This window comes from Artemia sp. Qi Xiang Cuo, chromosome 11 (genome assembly GCF_049724085.1).
Source record: "Artemia sp. Qi Xiang Cuo chromosome 11, ASM4972408v1, whole genome shotgun sequence".
Lineage (NCBI taxonomy): Eukaryota > Metazoa > Arthropoda > Branchiopoda > Anostraca > Artemiidae > Artemia > Artemia sp. Qi Xiang Cuo.
The window spans coordinates 32233856-32255675 of NC_142804.1; the positions used below are offsets into that span (position 1 = coordinate 32233856).

The 21820-nt window shown below is 39.5% G+C and overlaps 1 protein-coding gene across 2 annotated transcripts in view; it reads right to left on the bottom strand.

Annotated features, from left to right (window-relative positions):
- disp (RND transporter family member dispatched) overlaps positions 1–21820 on the bottom strand; it is a 110356-nt gene that overhangs the window by 65406 nt on the left and 23130 nt on the right. For both annotated transcript variants that reach the window (XM_089096697.1, XM_089096698.1), the window contains exons 3-4: positions 18256–18379; positions 6795–6963 (exon numbers count right to left, since the gene is read on the bottom strand). In XM_089096697.1, coding sequence (XP_088952823.1) covers positions 6795–6963; positions 18256–18379 — 293 coding nt within the window. The remainder of the gene's footprint in view (positions 1–6794; positions 6964–18255; positions 18380–21820) is intronic.

The following is a 21820-nucleotide window of genomic DNA, read 5'->3' on the forward strand; positions in this document are numbered from 1 at the left end:
AAGATTAAGAACTTGCTGTCCATGTTTAGGGAAGGTACATTTTAATCAAAACATTCGTACAAGATCAGACACTGTCCAAGTACTGGAGAATTTTACTCTAAATCCTTTTTCATGTAGTAGATATGGTCTGGCTGTTCCAGACACTTTCACACGTTGCCTCTCCTACCAATCATAGTCACCACACTGACCTCTGTAGTAGGTTCTACATTCTCCCTAATGGCCCTCATAGATGACTGTTACACAACTGCAGCCCAAATCAAAACTAAGTTCAAATTCCTTTTCACTACCTTACCCAAGAGAACTGTCTGATTTGTCATCAACAATCACAGTCTGAACCTTTTCAGTATCATTTTCACCCTCAGTGCTGTCTTCCACCAAATCTCTTCACAGCCTGCTTCTTTTTTTTCTTGTTTTTGTTACTTCAGTTTTTTCTTTTCCACCTCTTTTTTGCCTTCCTTGTAGCAAAGGCAGCTTCAATCATGGCTTTCACTGGTGTATCAATGAGCACTACTGCTCTGCCCTTCTTTGTTCCTTGAGACATTTTGTTTTCTTGGTGGTGCTGGGATGGGGTTGTACTAATTCAGGTGTGACTATCCTATTTCACAGTGACTTACAAATCCCATGGCTTACTGAAAGCATTGGGTGAGAGGATAACAGTGAAGGTAGGGATGGGGCTGGAGATAGAACCTCTGATGCTTGGTTGCAAATTGCCACTTGGCAATATGCCACCAGCTTCATGGGCTAGAAAACATTTGCATGGTCTGTATTCAAGAGCACATATCTTCATTATCAAATCAATCTGGATTGGAAGGGGATATACCCCCTCCCCTCTGGATATTTCTCCTTCCGAATCTCTTCTGGATGTTTGATGGTATGAACGCTAAGGGGAAAGATTTTCTTACCAACCCAGTGGTGATGAAAATGGTGACAGTTCTTCTCGATGTTGACGGTTGCTCGATGAAAAAAATACTACTAATTTTGATAATTAATTCTGTTAGGAATACATTACTGTTAGACATTTCAAATATTTTGCAAGGGTTCTGAAATGCCACAGTCATTTCGATTCTACCATATTTCTACTTCTCTTGATGAATGACGAGGAAGACCAGCGTCCAGACAGCAACTCGTGAAATGTCTAACTCGTGAATAGGCCCAAATCTGATATAAATTAAAGCTGGGATTTGAGAAAGACTGATCAAAACATAAATATTTGCGGTCAACAATGATCACGCCAGCAGCGCGCCGCTGCTATTTTTCCCATCGCCACCGCCGACCCTCCGTTATCGCCGCAGCGCCGGGGTCTAGTTGTAAAATAGAAATCTCAAAGCAAAAATATAAAAATACAAGGCAGCGTCATCCAGCCAGGAGGAGCTGGAGCCCCCCCCCCCTTTATGGGCGCCCATGGAAGGGGGAATATATCCTTGTGTTCCTTTCAGATGTTTCGAAAGAAACTGGCCCACTCTAATAAAATATATTAAAATCTGAGAGGCAAAAGGCCGTAGCGTCAGGACTAGCGTGCTTTACTATGACAAAAAGGGGAAAAAATTATGTTCTATATGTGCCCCTTCCAATGTAAATTTAAAATATAATGCTTTTGTATTATATGTTGTACAAAACAAATCTGGCCATTTTTTCCCAATAGTAGCCTAAACCTTAGCAGACTTTTACCACGCGGAAAAAGTACTATTTTTTGCATGTACTGCCTTGCGCTGAAAACTAGCGATAAGGGATTAAATGCAAAGTGGAGCGCCTACCATAAACACATAATACTATAAACTACCATAAACATACATTATGTGCATGCAGGTTATCAACAGGACACATCAGATATATCTTGGCTTAAAAGTATTAAGTTGAATCTACAAGGGCGTGAGGAGGGAATGTTGTACTAGATCAAAAAGGCACAATCTAAATGCCATTACTGCTTACTACTAATACAACTACTGCTATCCCTAATAGTACTTCTATTGCTCCTACTATTAAATCTGCTAGGGTACAGATTATTCCCTAGAATAGGGAACAAAATAGAATCTTTCAGGCCCTCCTCGCTAGTTTTCAGGGCTCAATAACAGACTCAAAGTCTCCGAAAATTGTATGTTCCATTAGAATTCTATACAACAAATTTTTAAATTCTAATGTCGCTTAATCTTTTGTTATTTTTCTAAAACATGTACCCGTGATGCGAACAATATTTTAAATGTTCAATTAAGCCCTCCTCGCTGGTTTTCGGCGCAAGGCAGTAAACGCGTCCGGTAAACGGGTAACGGGTAATAGTAAACCAGGGCCAGTTTGCAGAACATTCTTCAGCTGATTTGTTTATTTTTGCAGCAAAATTATCTAAAACTTTCTGGATATTCCCGGTTTTATGAATAGTTTCCATCTTGGATAGTGAAACCACTTTTTGCTCCTCCTTTCCTCTTTAGAGAATACAACATAAGTAGCAAGCTGGATGCCTGCATTTTTATTTTCTTCCTCTTGTATTTTTTTTATGTAATTCAATTCTATATATATATATATATATATATATATATATATATATATATATATATATATATATATATATATATACATATATATATATACGCTAGCTAGGATACGGCGGGTAAATTTAACTAGTTAATTTGAACTAGTTAAATTTTAACTAGTAAACCATACGTTTTCTAAGAATTCCTGACAAAAAACTCTTTCACAAGTTGATGCGTGGAACGAAGATTTGACCCAATCGATACACCAAGATACGTCAGTATATCTTAGGCTTTAATAATAACATGTTCACCCAACCAAACATTTGTTGGGCAATCTGAGCGGTTATTGAACACCACAAATTCAGTCTTCCTCTCATTAAATCGAATACCAATACGTCTATACTCCCAATCGAGACTTCGAAAATTGTCCTCAGTTCCATAGGCTGTTCTATTAATATCAAGGATGTCACTGGCATAATTAGCTAGCGAAACATCAATACCTTTAAATATACATGTGGTTAGAACTTTCTGCTGCGGCACAATGACAGTATTACTAAACAGGGGTGGAGAAGTAACTGTATCCTGTCTAATACCTTTTTTTACTGGAATTCAAGCAGTAAGTTCCACAGTACCACGTGATATAGTAACCTTTACTCTGGCACTTGGCATTTTATACATATCACGTATCGCTTTAATGGCGGAAGTATTCACTCGACGCTTATAAGCTGTCAATAAGATATGTGAATGTACACCCGAGTCGAAAGCTCTAGATACGTCTAACCCAGCAAAATATAATACCTCATTATTTTCATGAGCATGTAGAAGTAGATTAGCAATCAAATGGTGAGCATGGTCACGGCCTGCTCCTTTCTTGAAGCCGAATTGGTTATCCGGTGTATAACACTTATCACATATCTCATCAATAATTAATAACTCATAAACTTTGCACTAAACCAGTTACACCGTAATTGGCTTAAAAGAAGAACATTGGTCCGAGGGCCTTCCCCTTTTTAATACCGGCGTTATTACTCCAGTACAGAACAAAACAGTAACTATACCACAACAGAATATCATCTGAAAGAGTAAGGTCAGATGCTCCATCAGAAAAGAGGACCCACACCCTAGATGCTTTGCACAGAGGCCATCAACATCACGAAAAATTTTCTTTTGTAGCTTAGAAATGCACTCGGTAACCGTAGATCGAGTAGTAATTAAAGTGATCTCACCACTTGATTGGCCTAAGCAACCATCGAGCTCCCTTTCATATTGATTTGACAATGATGGATCAGGCTCGTAAAACTCACTTTTAAAGTAATCATACCACTGGTCACTGGTAATTTGACAGCATTATAGGCTTTTAAATTATCTCTTATGAGCACTTTCCATAAGAAATTAGGATCACTAGAGGCATTACTTGATGATTCTGCTACTTATTTAGCCTAGTATTACCTAAGCACTTTCGCGAAATGCCACTTTGTTTTCAGACGAATTTCATTTACCAAGCCTTGACGCGGTATGCCACACTCCTTCTAGACACGAAACCAGAATTTCGATTTAGAACAAGAATCAACGAGGTTAGGATTACTTGACCAACCATACTTCTCAAAATCCAGACGTACTCTTCGGATGGGAACACTAGCTCGCTCGGCAGCGCGTAGAGCGTAAACGATTTCAGCATAGTATATATTCAGCAAGGTTTGCTTCTCTGCAAGGGTTAACCGGTTTTGATCTTTTCCACAATAGAATCACAAACAGCCTAGATCGCAAACACATCAACACAAGCCCAGTCGGTGGTTTCATGCCATTTACTATCATTGTCTGGACTTGGATCATTCGACGAAATAAATTGAACAGGGAATATCTTACTGATAGGCGTATGGTCTGAGGTTTGGAAAGCGGAGATAACTGAGGATCCGGAGTCTGGTTTCACATTTGAGGAATACATGAAAAAGTCCAGAGAAGAGGTACTACAGGAGTTATGGGTATATACGAAATGCTGGGCATTTTCGACCGCCACGAGCTGAGGGCACATGCTATTCAGAATATTTGCACGACTGCTACTGTCGTCAGAAATGTTACAGTTCATATCACAAGCAAGAATTACTGCTAGGTTTTGCACTTCAGCATCAGACGCGAGGAAACTGACTAGACGGCAGGCTTGACAGAATTGTCTTTCTGATGTAGCATTAACGTAATCAGTGTGTAAATACACCGAGACAACCACAGAATGCGCAATTTTGACTGTCGTAAAACATTGACAGCCACGAAAAATTTCGAGCAAGAGGAAACTTCTAGCAAGAATAGTAGTACCTCCATTCGGCCGATCAGCCCCGGAGTGTCTAGCGGCAAGACTTATTAAGACAGTAAAAACAATAGTGCTCAATAAACTTACTGTCGGCAGTGTAAAGGTGCTCTTGTAGGCAGAGACGGTCATTTGTGCCACATAGAGTTTGAATTATGTGTAATTTCACTGAGACGCCTGCATTAATATTCAATGATGTAACTCGTAGGCCATAGTTCATTTTGGGGGATTCATATGCTTCTTTGCGACATGGCACTTGTAGCTGTAACAAGAATGGTCGTTTTAGTTGCACAAGTGCACACTGCATTTTAGTTTGACAGGGGATTTCCAGTTTGTTCAAGAGTCCAGTCTGCTCAAAGCACGAACAGCGAGTAGGAGCTTTACAGTTCCGAGCAATATGTCTGTAAGCTTGGCAGTTGTAGCAGCGAGGAGAAAGAGGGAGAAACTCCTCGATGCGGGTTTGCTCATACTTGATTATCCCTGACGAGGAAATGGCCGCTAATAAGTCGTCTCGACGACAAAACCAAAGCTTGTAGGACCGTTTTGCCGATACGGGAGACTTCGGTACAGCTAGTTATCAAGTTCTACAACTGCACGTCAGTAACACTGTCAAGAACGAAATGGGCGATTCCGTAACACACTGTAACTTTTAGCTGTGGTCTTATCGAATGGTCCTTAGATTTGATAGCATCAGCTAAAACGGTAGCTTTATTTTTGTTACTTACGAGGCGCCAAGTATCTTTTCCTGGTCTAAGCTCAGTTATCGCCGACTTAAAGTTACGACACAAGTTATCAATAAAGGTTTTGTGGTCCCCGGGGTAATATGATAGATACACTTATAAAAGTTAAAAGTCTCCTACCTGTGATTACTTACAAGGATTGTGTCAGAAAGAAAAGTATTAGGGGAGGGTAAACACATATGTAACAATGTTATGAATCATGCGTAGTTATTCATACGGCGATGCGATTTGCCCTCTGTGCCCCTAAATGGCGTTCCTAACCCCCACTATGTCTCAATATAAAAACACCTACGACCACAAAAAATAACTTAAAAAAGAAATTGCAATGCTTAGATAGCCAAATCCAGTGTGAAGTACAGTTCCTTTTTCTACTGTAATTTTCAATTGTAAATCTGGTAGGATGCAAATGGAGAAAAACAAAACTATGAACTCTGATCCCCAATCTATTGTTGTATTCCCCAGTGTACTTTATCGGATCCACTTATGTTTCTAGTAATGCTTAATAGCCTTAGCCGCGATTTCCTGAATAGATAAAAATTTTGAATGATTTATAAAAAATTTTTAATAAATTTTTCTAAAAGAATATCAAAAGCGAATAAACGAAAATGTGGCTGAAGAGACCGATACAAAAGTTAGTTCTACTAGTCTTGAATTATTGGCATTGGTTACCTCAGATCTTCCCTGACCTTCATCCATGCAGCTCCACTCGAAATTACTGTTACTAGTATACAATTCATGGGGTTTAGTATGTACAGTGTATAGTGTATATCCCACCTTAGATAGGATTTTCATGTTTCAAATAACCACAAGCAGTCTAACTCCTCCTTCCTTCTCCTTTTCAAGTGTCCCTTTTCAACTTGTCGGAAAACGTCTGCCACGTGTGGCATCCTGCCACACACAGAATAAACTCTAGGATAATCTGAATCAATTCAAAAGCTTTCAGTAGAAACAGTTTATAAAGAGGGTAAAATGCCTTGCTTTTAAAAGAGACTGGACTAACACCTCTAAAAGAGAGAAAAGCAACATTTGTTAGGAATTTCGAAGTCGGCGTTGATAAATTGCAGAACTCTAGATAGTTTCTCCCAATATCATATACCTATTGAACCCCGACATCCTCCAAAATCTTCCAAATTCCCTATTCATTCCCTTATTTCGAAGTGCCTAAAAATGTTTGTAAGGACAGGATAGGGCTACACAAAATATTAATTTTGTTACTGGTGAAGGGGAAGGTGGTCTACTATAAGAATAACATTATATATAATCAATATATTGTCTTTACGAGATTACTTTTATTGTTTGGTTTCTTTTTCGGTTTTCGGCGTCTTTTCTTGACCATATTTTCGACAGCAATATCATCAGGATTTGTCGTTAGACTGCCAATGGGTCGTGTTTCCTCAATTAAATTGTCCCAAGCTTTCAAGCGCCCGGCGATTTCAGTTCCTCTACTTTCGAAGCCCTGAAAAAAAAAATAGCCTGGAATACAATAACCTCAAAAAAATCACTTACTTGAATAAAATGCGAACATTCTACAGAAATGTGATACCAAGGGAAAATAACTTAATAAAATCACAATCATCCAAATAATAATAATAACAATCATCCAACTTTGGTGATTACAATTTTCAATAAAAATAAAATCAAATAGTATAGCGTCAAATGATCAAATAAAAATTAAATAAAAAAGGACAATTCAATATAAAATACAGCAAGCAAACGTCCATAGTTATATAATCTGGTGCAACCGTATATTAACTCCAGAATCTTCTCATTTATTGACTAATGACGCTTCTTGATGTGCGTCCTTTTCCTTTCAGCAGCTGGGATGATGGAGCCACGGTCACGTATCTCCAGGCAGATCAATTTGCTGTGCCACCATAAGACAATCCATAAATTTAGTTTTGAAGGAAGCACCGTTTCAGTTACATATTATATTACATTTCAATTTCATATCTCATTCAACAAGAATCAGGATTGTTATAGGGACAAGAGGACACAAATAACCATCGATTTTACCCTTAAACAAACTCAACGATCTTAGGGAAATTAAGGCGTTGTTTGGCTTTTTATCCCTTACATAGTTGACATTTTCCACCACTGAATCTCCGCTGCCCCCCCACCCTCACTCTCTCCTTACCTTTAGTTATTAATTTAATGCCCATTTTGCAAATTTGGGGGTTTTATATTTATGTTTGTTAGTCACCAACTAAATTTTGTTTTTTTTTTTTTTGCTGACGTTTGACGTTGTTATATTTTTTCTGACGATATTGGCCTTCTAATTTTATGAGTTCACATTTTACGTTGTTTTTGTTTTTAACGTTTTTACGTATTTGACATTGGCCCTTTTATAATTTGCTGTTGTTGTTTGATTGTTTGTTTTTGTTATTCTTTTTTCGCTGTATTTGACGCTAAAGTGCGAATTCGGCCCTTTTGGGCTTGTGATAGCCATTTTTCAGCAATAAATCTTATCTTATCTTATAACTTGCAAAAAAAAAAACTTTAGAGACAAAACAGTATACCTGGTGAACGTATCCTCATTCAGAGGGGCGGACTAACGGTCTTGAGTTGGGGATCAGCCATAATCTAAGTTCGTTATACGAAGTCCACGTTAGTTAAACTTCTTCTTCATTAATTTGATTACCCCCATCCCCAAAACAAATCCTGAGTACAGCCCTGAATAGATATATTCCATAAAGACATTTGAAAAGACGATGGAAAATCCTGCCAAACTAAGGAATAAGTTGTATTAGTACTGATATTCCAACAATGACATTGCCTGACGAACTAACTGGCAATGATGGCGGAACAATTACTGGTATTCAAAGAATAATTAATTAATTCAATAACTATAGTTATTCGATGGGTTTGGCAGCAGCAGAATAAATCAAGCAAAAGGCTAACAACCCAAGTCTTGAATGTTATTTAGTTAAACATTTTTATGTGTAGCTCTCTTTTAGGTCTACTAACCAGGATTGAGCTTACGAATCTGAAGGTTTGATCACAAAACATAAAACTTCTCAAAAAATTGCTCTATACAGCTATGGAATTCTTCGAAAATAATTTTGAAGTCGCACGAGACGCCAGTTTTTAAAGGTGGTGATATTGATGATGTGATAGTTCACACTACATCAGTGATGGTATGGGCTAGTAGAAAAATTTTTAGGGTTAGAAAATGAATTCATAACAAATCATAATCTACTTAGTGACAGTCAACAAAGTAATTTAGCAGCCATTATTATATGATTTGAGTCATAGATTGGAAAACGGATTTTTCATGATTTTATGAAGGCACTTGATGCGGTGAACCGTGGCCTTCGTTTATTCTAACTCGTTGTACATGGCGTACATGGTATACAGGAATTTTTATCAGTCTTTCAATATTTTGCTATCTGATGCCAACCACTGCTATCTCAACTATATGATAAGTAATATTTCATGAATACTCATCAAATACCCTATACATTATATGATGTCCTATGAATATACATCCTTGGTCCTTTATTTTGTTTATTTTTGTTGTTTTTAGTGTCTTCATATGGCAAAAGTTTTGATCAATGTACGTTTATTTTCATTCGCTGATGAAGCCATAATTTTGTCACAGCTAAGACAGCAAATATGAACTTCGTCGGGACCATAAGCAGAGAATTTTTCAGGAAGAGAATGCATGTGGGGAGGGGTTTGCCAAAACAGGCAAATTATACATGAATTATAGGAGTCTATCTGAGAATTTGTAATAATCACGATTATTCAGAGTTTGGGGCAAATCCCTGTCTCTTAGAAGTGCCTGCATGAAGCCAAGGTTGACAATTTCTTGGAGATCATAGTGTTTGCTATGATAACGAAATGAAAGAAGAAATAACCTAGAAGAACTAGTACGTTTTGCTACACAACTTATCATAATCGAATTATCATTTAACTTTAAAATAATAATTGTATCTTTCTCGGATTTACTCCTATAGTACAGGCAAATGGAGGTTTGACCCGAAACAAATTGCAACAGAAATGATTCTTACACCATCTTGTAGAGAAAAAAAACTGAACAACATATCCATTTTTGCATATTCCGAGTCGACGCAAAATAACCGTTTTTTGGCTTTTAATGCGATTTTTTTTACATTTTCCGAAAAAGATATAATTTTAGTATCCGACCGTTTTTCTTGAAATGAAGCATGATTCTGATGCAGAATGACAAGCTGAGACAGAAATTGAAGTCAGATTGGGTGTCTGGTGCAAAACAAAAAAGTTTCACTATCATCAATATGCGTTGCGGTAATTTTTGTAAATATAATCAATCGGCACCTGTTATTCAACAAATGATCGGTTGTTCATAAAAATACCTGAACTAGGCACTAGTATAAGACACTTCGAAGGCTACGTAATGCAATAAAAATGAAAATCGTCACATTCATCACTCAGTGTTTTAAAGATTTCAAAGTTTATTCCCAAGATTTGACTGAGAAATCAATTAGACGATGACCTCAAGTAATGCCAGAAAGTCGAGTAGAAAACTAGTTCCGGTCAGTGACAGTGATAACCTTTATTTAAATTCGCCATCTACCCCGAGAACTAATTTTTTTGAAAATTCCGCCATCTAACAGTGGAGTAATACTTTCCGGTGAATCTGCTAGTGTTCTGATGAATGACTAGCGCAGGTAAGAAGTCGGTTTTTATAATGGTGGTTCGGAACTGAATACTTTAAAAGTTTAAAGGATAAATTATTGTACTTTACTGCTTTGCGTCAAATTCTTTGATGTTTCATGTCAGTTTACGTTTTTTGTTTTGTTTTTTTGTTTTACAGCGACATCTATTGAGAAGACAATCGTCCCCTGAAATACACCTTGTACCAACAGGTGACCTCATCATCACGACAGGTTAACTTGTATTATGAGCATGTGGTATTCTTCAGAGCTGTGAGGGACCAAACGATTGACGGATTAGGTACACAGGGCTGCCACAAAGTCCCTAAAATCAAGTGAAGGTCCCTATTGGTCCCTTAAATTGATAAAGATCCCTAAAGTCCCTTTTCTTGCTTTGGTTTAAAGCTCCGTATCCTTCCTGTTGGGAACCCCCCTTCCCTATATTTTTCTTTTTTCGTTCACCCCTCGGCTAAAATGTTATTGAGTGAGTACAATATTTGATTGATTCTAACTATTCTGAAAAACTTGCAGACGGACTGGCAGATGTCTTTGGAAAAATGTTCACAAATACGGAGGTCAAAAACTTCTCCTTCGCGCAAACTAAGTTTACTAATTTTTTAACCGAAGCTCTTGTACCCTATTTCCGGAAGATGACCCTTGATAAAGTTGGCAACAGTTATTATGTTATCGAGCTTAACAAAATCACTAACTCAGAAAGTAAGGATGAGCTTACAATGATAATTCCATTCTGGTCCGAAAACATGACACGACTGGTAGAAAGACATCTGAAAACTGTATTTATTGGACGTGTCTCAGCTGAAGGCTTGAAGTCAGAAATAGTCAGAACGATCGATGAGAGTGGTTTATCCATCTCTAAACTACTAGCGTTAAGTTGTGACGGTCCGAACGTGAACAAAAAACTTTTCCGACTGATTGACAGTGAAAAACGTGAATTGACAGGTAGCGGAGGTCTCCTGGATATTGGTACCTGCAAGATCCATTTGGTACACAACGCTTTTCGGAAGGGTTTGCAAGAAATCGGCGAGAATTGTTCCGATCTGATCATCAAAGTGTACTACTTTTTTAGTGGCTGGTCGGCTAGACAAGAAGACTACGGGAAGATTCAAGAGAAAACTGGCGTTCCTAAGTCTTGCTTTTTGAAACACTTACCCAACAGATGGTTAACAATAGGACCTGCTGCTTTGAGGCTAAGGGAACAGATGCTAGCTCTCTTTGAGTATTTCGTTGTCTGTATTCCAAAGAAAAACCCTAGTCTTATGAAATCAAATACATACAAGGAGATCATCTGGCTGATCAGACAACCGACCATGAAAGCAGAGTGTCAGTTTGTTGTTGATAGTTCGAACCTCTTCACACGTTTCACCGAAAAGTTTGAACGGGAAGAGCCCCTAGTGCATGAACTCTATACGGAGCTGAATCTCTTGACATTGGCTGGACGAGTTTTAAAACCCGAAGCGATCGAAGAACTTAGGGATGAACTAACGTTTCAGCCATTCGAAGATGAAAAGAACTTTGTACCACTGCTACAGACAGTTGTGAGTGACGAGATTGTTGACTGCCTCGAGTCAGTAGACAAGCTACCAAAACCCACGTTCATGCAGCGTTTTCAGAAGTATTATTCTGCGGCCTGGAGTTATATGTCCTTAAGCAAGCACTTGGCAGAGATTTTTGCAATTGTTGAAAGCGTTAACTTTTCTGCATCCTGATGAAGTTTCAAAGCAAGTTTCTGCTCAGAGATTATTATATGTTGCCAGGAAGCTACCCATCGCGGCACAAAAAGACATGCTAGTTGATGAGTTTAAGCTAGTCCAGTTATCCGGACTTCCACCGGAGCTAGGAAGGATCGACGACACGTTGAACAACGTGATCCAGGGAGGAAAATATCCAAACTTGTCAGAAGTCATAAAAAATGCTTTGACCATTTCACATGGATCTGCTAGTATTGAGCTGGGCTTCACACTGTCTGGGCGAGTTCTCAGCGAAGAAAGAGCTTTGATGAATGAGCGAACTTTGAATGCAACACTGTTTGTGATAGATAGGCGGGGTAGATTTGGAGGACGTGCGCAAAATGTTGCTGTCACCGAAGACTTAATAAAACTAGTCAAATCCGCTAGATAAAGCTATGATTTGTACCTACAGTAGGAAAAAACCTTGAAAGAAAAAAAACTGAGAAAGAGCGGCAGGATTTGGAAGCAAGAGAACGGCTGAGAGAGCAGCAGCTCGCTGAAACCTTTTTGAAAAGACAAACAATAGAAACTCTCGAAAAATCTCTCAAAGAAAAAAAAAGAATCGTTTGGCTCCAAGGAATATGCCGCAGACGAGTTGCTGAAGGAAGCTCATAACCGGCTGAAAAAAGGCATTGAAAGGAAGGACATGGTCGAGATACAACTAGCGCAGGCCATGATAGATGGGACTCTGTCGATGCGTACTGAACAAAAAAAGGTAGATGCTACTATTGAAACCGATAAAAGAAGATAAAAGCTCCTCCCATGACATGATGATTCTCAGGTGGTCTGTTTCTTAAATATCCCTTGGCCTCTGATCATGGAGAGATGTCTGCAAATGATCATTTCCATTTTTTTTTCTTTGTCAAGTGTCATTTGCTGTTGTGTCACTGCTTTTTCTTTCAAAAGCTTTCTGAAAACTGAGTTTTGGGGTCCATTTTGCGTCCGGAATGGTCCCTAGAGAGGTACCTTTTTCGACTGAAAAGAGGTCCCTAAGTCCCTATTTTTTACCACTTGAACCTGTGGCAGTCCTGGGTACAGTACTCTATTGAACTCTATTTTTTTCATAGCGAGATGTCTACTCAGTTGGAGCACTGCAGAATCTGCAAAAGAAATGTCGAAGGCGACTCAAATTACATGATTATTACACAGAAAGGAGCTGCCGGAATTAAACAATCTAGTCAGATGCGAAGGGATAGCGTTGTGGTCACTGCCGTACAAAAGGTCCATGAGTTATGCAGAAAAAATTATACACAGGGGTAACATTGACAATGACACTCAAAGGCGAAAGGATGAGTGGCTAGCTAAAATTTTCACTGCCAAGTGCAAGTTGCGGTCGAGTACTTCACAGTTCAGGTTTAACGAGTGTTGCTTGTTTTGTGGCAGCCATGTTGACCTCTCAGCTTCACACCGGAAAGGCTCAGATGTTTTCTGCGTTCGGACCATAGACTTTGACAAAACAATTAAAGAAACATGCGAACTGAGAAATGATGACTGGGCAGTCAGTGTTTTCCGAAGGATATGCACCGTCCCAGACCTTCATGCCGCTGATGCCGTGTACCATCAGTTTTGCAGCAATAACTTTTGGACAAGCCGAGGGATTCCATTCAAATACGAGAACATGAACTGTGAGCCTGAGAAAAAGAGAAGGTCAGGCAGACCAGAGGACGAGGTAAAAACGGATGCTTTCATAAAAGCGATACAGTTTCTTGAAAGGAATGACGAAGAACAGACAACAGTCAGTGATGTAGTTCAAAAGATGCGTGACGCTCTTGAAGTGGATGTTGAACCTTACAGCAATGTTTATATGAAAGATTCTCGAGCACTTCGGTACTAGAATTCTCATCTCGACTGTCGACGGAAAGTCGAATGTAGTTACTTTCCCGGATACCGGGTCATCAATCTTAAATCAGTATCATGTGGAAGCAAGATCTGCAGATCCCGAGAAGGAAAAAGCACAGTTGCTTTGCGCTGCAGCAAAACTGTTGAAAAACGACATAAAAGGCCTACAGACAAACAATGACGACTACGACGTTTTAGAAAAACTGTCAACCACTTCAGAAGCTGTGAACTTTGTACCTGACAGCCTCAGACTTTTTCTTCGGGAAATATTTGTTGGGAAGACCGTAGACCTCAAGATTGCTAGTATTGGTCATGCGATCATACAAGCAGCTAGACCACAAGCTGTAATTGCACCTCTGCAAATAGGTCTGGGTGTACAGATGCATCATCACTTTGCGTCGTGATATCTCATCGATACTCTGAACGCAATGGGATTCTGTTCGTCGTACTATGAAGTTCGGCGATTCGAAAGATGTTCAGCCATCAGCGCAGTTGAAGATCTGGATGAAATTCTCCCTGGCGGGTTTATTCACCACGTTGCCGACAACGTGGATCATGATATCTGCACTCTCGATGGCAACAATACTTTCCGAGGTATGGGTATCATTGCCTCTGTGACACCAGCATCAACTTCTGCTAGAATACGCATTCCTAGGATTAACCCCACTGCCGATGACATAAAAAATGCTCAAAAGATACGCATTGTGCACCATAAATCAGACGATTCCATACTATCGCGAATCAGATATGAACGTCTGAGAGATTTCCAACCAGTTGTTAACTCTACCCTTGAAATCCTCTGGCATTCCTCCTGGTACCTGAAAACTCCAAGACCGGGTTGGAATGGCACACAGCAAGCACTTATGGTGGGGAATCACCCAGGGAAATCGTCTATTGTTTTTTTCCCAGTGATCGATCACCCAGCTAGTGACGACACCTGTATTTACGCCACTGGGCTTTTTATTGTAGACAAGGCCCTGCGACATTGATGTACTACCGTCTTAAACTATGACTACCCCTTGTTGTGGAAATAAATTAAAATGATCGAAGCGGCTTTACACGTCCGTTCACTTTCACAAGTCGTCCTGAAACTTGGCGGATTCCATATCATGATGAGTTTTCTAAGGGTAGTGGGTTATCTCATGGATGGGTCAGGACTCAGAGAGGCTCTTGAACACGTGTATGCGCCCAACACAGTTCCCCACCTTCTCAGCGGAAAAGTGATCGCTAAAGCAGTACGTGGATATTTACTTATTGACGCTGCACTACACGTTATTTTGCTTTCTGAGGTTTTTGCCGACAACCAAGCTAGTGTTGATGAGCCAAGACTACAATCCGCAGAAATTGTGGAACTCAGAAATCTATACGAGAAACTGAAGAATAAGGAAGTAGTTGCTGAGGTTGCAGAAGGCAATCCTTCCTTAGAAAAATACAGGAATTCATCAGCAGCAAGAGAAAAGGACTGCTCCAGTGTCGAATATCAAAGCTTTGGTTCCAGTATTTGGACATGTTTGTGATTCTACGAAACTTTGTAAAAGGAGAAAGAACTGGGTCATGGGAGCTCCATTTGAAGCCTAGCTCAGACATGTTACCTTACCTGGCGGTTGCAGGACACAACCACTATATGAAATTGCGCCATCTTTACCTCCAGCGAATGGACAAGCTACAAGATATCCATCCTACGGTCTACCAGGCTTTCCAGAGTGGCATGCATGTAGTAAAACGTTCCAATAGATTCTGGGCTGGACTCTCCACAGATCTTGTCATTGGACAGGAGCTTATGCGCTCTCTTAAAACCTCTAGTGGCCTTACAAACGGCAGCGGCATGACAGAGGCTCGGTGGTCCTTATGGGTTTTGTCGCGACCAGTCTGCTCTACGGTAAACCTTCTGATGGAACGTATATCACAAATTCTGTACGTTACAAGCGATCAGCACAAGGAGATGTCAGAGCCGATGCAACTGAGAGACTGCAAAGATACGCAGACTATTATCGAGTTTCTGGAAAGGGCTTCACCATTTGCGGGAGATGTTCAGTTAAGAAGCATAGCAAGTGGTCCTACTACCTATCCGTCTGCCAACGTTGATTCTGCCAAAGATGTTGCCCTAAAAGTCATTGACGCCATGTCTGGACAGCTGGTCTCTGACTTTTTGTTTCGACTAAAAAAACTGGAAATCCATATGACAACAACGCAATGTCAAAGGGGAGAGTGAAAACGACTAGACCCGACTCTTCTTTTTCAGAGGTTTATCATGATCACGAAAATGATCAATCTTACGGAAACTGAGTACTTTCAACACGAACTGTGTTCCTACCCAGCGTCACTTTTTGACAGCTCTTGCACGCTCCAGACTGCGAACAAACCAGAACTTGCGAAGGCCATAGCCCAGGCGTGCAACTTTGAGAAGCATTCATTTCCCCTCCCCGAAGGCACTTGATATATCCTAGACGGAGGAGCTCTGCTTCGCAGGATACCATGGACAAAAAATTAAACATATCTGGAGATTCTAGACCATTATGCAACTTACGTGACAGGAAAGTAACCTTCTGCCACTATCGTTTTCAACGGCTACGATGGTGGGGCTTCCATAAAAGATATGGCTCACTCGCAGAGGAGTCGTACATTTGGCCGTGAGATCTTCTTCACAGCAGATATGCAGCTCAAGGTGAAAAAAAGAAGAGTCCTTATCTTGCAAGAAAAACAAAGCCAGGTTTATCTGCGCTTTGGTTGATCATCTCCGTGCAAATCGTGTCTCTATCTCCCAGGCATCAGGTGACACAGATGTCCCGATTGTGGAAGCTGCTGTTGCCTCTTCACGGTATCACGACACTGCCGTAGTTGGGGACGATACCGATCTATTGGTTCTCTTATGCTACCACTGTGACTTGTCAAGCAAGAAACTATTCTTCGCACCTGAGCCAAAGTCGAATAAAGCTCCCCGAATACGGGACATACACACCCTGAAAGAGAAACTGGGACAAGATACTTGTCATCTGATCCTTTTTGCTCACGCCCTGTTAGGCTGTGACTCTACTTCGCGAATCCACGGTGTGGCAAAAGGTCTTGCACTAAAGAGGCTGATAGAAGACAATGATTTCCGAACATAAGCTGCAGTGTTCATGCAGAAGTCCTCTTCGAAGGAGGAAATCAAGACCGCTGGTGAAGACGCCCTGCTGATCATATACGGTTCGTCGAAAGGAGGGAACTTGAACACTCTGCAGAGCAGTTTTTGAAAAAAAAGTGACAACGGCAAACTCTTTTGTTCACCCAGAACATCTGCCACCAACTTCTGATGCAGCCAAGTTTCATAGCTATAGAGTTTTTTATCAAGTTCAGGTATGAACCGGGGAGCCTGATCCGGAACTGAAAGCCGAGGAATGGGGATGGAAGAATAAAGATGACTTCTTGTACCCATTAACAACTGACCTCCCACCAGCCCCGCATATGCTCCTAAAGATCGTGAAGTGCTCCTGTCGTGTACAGTGTAGTTCAGCGAGGTGTAGCTGCTTTAAAAACGGCTTAGTTTGTACTTCAGCATGCAGAACCTGCAAGGGAACAATGTGTTCCAACTCCCCAAAAATCGACAGCAACAATGATGAAGAGAACCTAGAACCCTAGTCGTTAATCCATTCCAAATGAGGAAGTTGTGAAACTAGTCGGAATCTGATTCTCTATTTAGTATTTTTTATAAGATTGATTCTATTTAATAGACTGTGAAGATTAGACACCATGGGTTGACTCTAAATAGTATACGAAAAGTGTTTTAAGTGTGATTTACGATACTGACCACTGAAAACCAGTTCGGTTTCTAATTCACATTCCCTAATTATTTTCAAAAAAAAAATGTAGATCATTCATTAATGATTACGATTTTTTTTTCTGGTTCAGTGAACAATCTATTTGATTCTATTTTCGGTCTCAGCTCGTGATTCTATGTCAGATCCACACTTTCATTCAAGAAAATCGGGCTACAACGAAAGTTGTATTTTTTTAGGCAAAAAAAGTCGAAAAAATACAGTACTTACGCTAAGTGGTGCTTTTTACGCTAAATCCGACTTCGTTTTCGGTCTCGCCGTGTTATTTTGGGTTAGAATCATACTTCAGTTCAAGAAAAACCGATGTCCACGAAAATTGCGATTTTTATTCGAATAACGGAAAAAAATTGCATTAAAAGCCAAAAAGTGGTTATTTTGCGTCGACTCAGAATATGCAAAAATGGATATGTTGTTCAGTTTTTTTTTCTCAACAAGATGGTGTACAAATCATTTCTGTTGCAATTTGTTTCGGGTCGACCTCTTTTTGGAGCTCATTTTCCTGTACTACTAGTTCCAAAAGCAGAACATTACCCGGCCATATTTAGCTGTTAGGAATTTTGTTTTGACACCTTACTACGACTAAAACATGAAAAGTATGCCTTTTACTTTTTAATTAACTAAAGTTAACATCTTTGTATAAAAAAACTTATTCTTAAAAAAAAAGTAAATCAGAGGTAAAAACTCAAAGGGATACTTTAGAAATTTGACTCACCAGCTGTGGGTCTGAAAAATCTGGGAATTCATTTGCCGTGAAAGAAATTACAATCCCGGTTCCAGCAATCACCAGCACAGAACAAATCACGACAGATGGATAGTTGGCCAATAGCTGATAATACCTAAAATCCATAAATAAAGCAACTGCCTTTGATATATAGTCATAGAAATTCTATGTCCCTCAATAGACCAAGAATTAACATTATCTACCACGCTACTAAAAATAGACATTATGTCAGATCATAAGGTTGTAGCAGGTAAACATGTGTAGGAAATACTCATTTATTTCAACAATATCACTCGACTTAAATTTTCCTTTTTTTAGTATCAAGAATGTAATGCACTCACTGATTGAATGAATGAATGAATGAACTTTATTTCCCACTATAAAGCAGAATGTCACTAGCGGAGTAATAAAAGGAAAGATAACATAAAAACACATCAAATAAGAAACGCACAAATATATACAAGCAGAAAAACAAATGGACACTAACATTGCAAAGCATCACAGAGATCATTTTCTATTGAACTCATATAAAAGTTCTTAAGTCTTTTCTGAACAACAATGTACGAGTCCGGTATATTATATCGGTTGCTAAGAGCCTGGTTCCGCTTCCAAGGAGGCACACGCAACAGCCATTTACAAAACAGTAGTAATAAGGACGCACCACACGCTTATTCTTATCAGAAAAGAAAACCCAAAAAGGATAGAGCACCAACACAGGTGGTGCAATCATCAACAAAAATAGCTGAGCCCGAATCCATCGACTTTATGAAGCTTTCGAAGATACAATAATACCGTAAGTTCTTCATTCTTTACTAGTAAAATCATCTATTAACAAAAGACGCCTCGACTTAACATTACAGACCACAAGTAGACCAAGATGCACTATACATGAAGAAGATTTTATTATCTTGTCACAAAGTTTTACTTCTTGGGCAGAATCATTTCCTTTACGATTAAAGACGATAAAATCTTTTTTAGGTTCGTTGAAAGACAGACCGATAATCTCATATGAGCCAACATCCTTGCAAACATCATTCAAAATGATGAGATCAGGTAACTAACGGTTTTAATCATAGGCAGCGCAATAGCGCTGCCTAAGTAAAGAACGATGTTGGGACAATGTAGTATTTATTTGCTTCTTTCATTCTTTGTTTTAGACCAGGGCACTTCGTATTGAAGGAGTTGTTGTAGAAACTTCCAAAAGGGCTCATTCGAATGGAAATTGGAAGGGCTTATGCCCTTTTTAATGGCCAAAAGTGATTGGAAGGCGACTAACCCCCCTCTCACGCCCACCATTTCCACAAACACATCCAATCAAAATTTTGAGATAGCCATTTTATTCAACGTCGTTGAAAGATCTAAAAAATATGTCTGTGAGGATGACAACCCCCCACAGCCCTCAGGGCAAGGGTTGTAAGTTATGCCCTGGGGGGCATATAAGGTTTTTATAGAAAGTATTGTCGTAGAAGCTTCAAAAAGGGCCTGTTCGATTGGAAATTCAAAGGGCTAGTGCCCTTTTTAAGTCGAAAGTGATTGGACGGTAACTAGTTCCCCTCTCACGCCCACCATTTCCCCTAACACATCCAATCATTTTTTAGACAGTCATTTTATTGAATACAGTTGAAAGTTCTGGAATTTAGGTCTTTGAGGATGATGACCCCTCAAAGTCCTCAAGGCAAGGGTTGTAAGTTATGCTCTGTGGGCATATTATATAAAGTGTTGGCGTAGAAACTTCAAAAAGGGCTCATTCGATTGGAAATTGAAAGGGCTAGTGCCCTTTTTAATAGTCGAAAGTGATTGGAGTCCAACTAACCCCCCTCTCTTGCCCCACATTTCTTCAAACACATCTAATCAAAATTTCGAGATGATCAATTTATTCAACGTAGTTGAAAGTTCTGGAAATTATGTGTTTGGGGATGACAACCTCCCCATACCTCTCAGAGCAAGGGTTCTAAGTTATGCCCTAGGAGTATATAAGGTTTTTATAGATAGTATTTTCGTAGAAACTTCAAAAAGGGCTCATTCAATTGGAAATTGAAAAGGCCAGTTCCCTTGTTAAAAGTCGAAAGTGATTGGAGGGCAACTAACCCCCCTCTCACGCCTATCATTTCCCCAAACACATCCAATCAAAATTTTGAGATAGCCATTTTATTCAATGTAGTTGAAAGATCTGCAAATTAGGTCTTTGAGGATGATAGACCCCCCCACAACCCTCAGGGCAAGGGTTGTAATTTATGTCCTGGGATTATATAAGGTTTTTATACAAATGGTTGCCGTAGAAACTTCAAAAAGGGCTCACTTGATTTGAAATTGAAAGGGCTAGTGCCCTTTTTAATAGTAGAAACTGATTGGAGGGCAATAGCCCCCCCTCTTACGCCCACCATTTCCACAAACACGTCCAACCAAAATTTGGAGACAAGCCATTTTTTTTCAACGTAATTAAAATTTCTCGAAATTATGGCTTTGAGGATGACAAATCCCCCCCCCCCCCGAGCCCTGTTGTAAGTTATTCTCTGGAGGCAAATAATGTTTTTATAGAAAGGGTTGATGTAGAAACTTCAAAAAGGGCTCATTCGATTGGAAATTGAAAGGGCTAGTGCCCTTTTTTATAGTCAAAAGTGATTGGAGGGCAACTACCCCCCCCCCCTCGCACGCCCACCATTTCCCCAAACACATCCAATCAAAATTTTGAGATAGCCATTTTTTGCAAAGTAGTTTAAAGTCTATGAAATTAGGTCTTTGAGGGTGACAATCCCCTAAAACCCCCAGTGCAAGGGGTTTAAATTATGCCCCGGGTGCAAATAAGATTTTCATACAAAGTGTTGTCGTAAAAACTTCAAAAAGATCATTCGATTGGAAATTGAAAGGGCCAGTGCCATTTTTAATAGTCGAAAGAGATTGGAGGGCAACATACCTCCAACTCACGCACACCATTTCCCCAGGGGCACAAAGATTTTTATTGATAGCGTTGTCGTAAACACTTCAAAAAGGGCTCATTCAATTGGAAACTGAAAGGGCTATTGCCATTTTTAAAAGTCGAAAGTGATTGGAGGAAAACTAACCCCACTCTCATGCCCACCATTTCCCCAAAAAAATCCAATCAAAATTTCGAGATAGCCATTTTGTTCAACGTAGATGAAAGTTCTGGAAATGAGGTCTTTGAGGATGACAACCCCTCTCCCACAGCTCTAAGGGCTAGGGTTGTAAGTTATGCCCTGTGGGCATTTAAGGTTTTTTTATAGAAAGGGTTGTCAGTGGAAAGTGCAAAAAGGGCTCATTCGATTGGAAACTGAAAGGGCTAGTGCAATTTTTAATAGTAGAAAGTAATTGGAAGGCATCTAACCCCCCTATGAAACCAACCATTTCCCCAAACACATAAAATCCAAAATTTAATAACAGAAGAGGCTTTGTCTTTCTCCCTGAAAAAGACTTGGTCAATATAAAACCAACAGAAATTAATTTTAAAAAAACTTTTTCTACAAAATAAGTTTTTAAAAAAAAGTAAAGAACTTGATTAAACCAAAAATGAACAAAAATAGAATCAAATAATCTACTA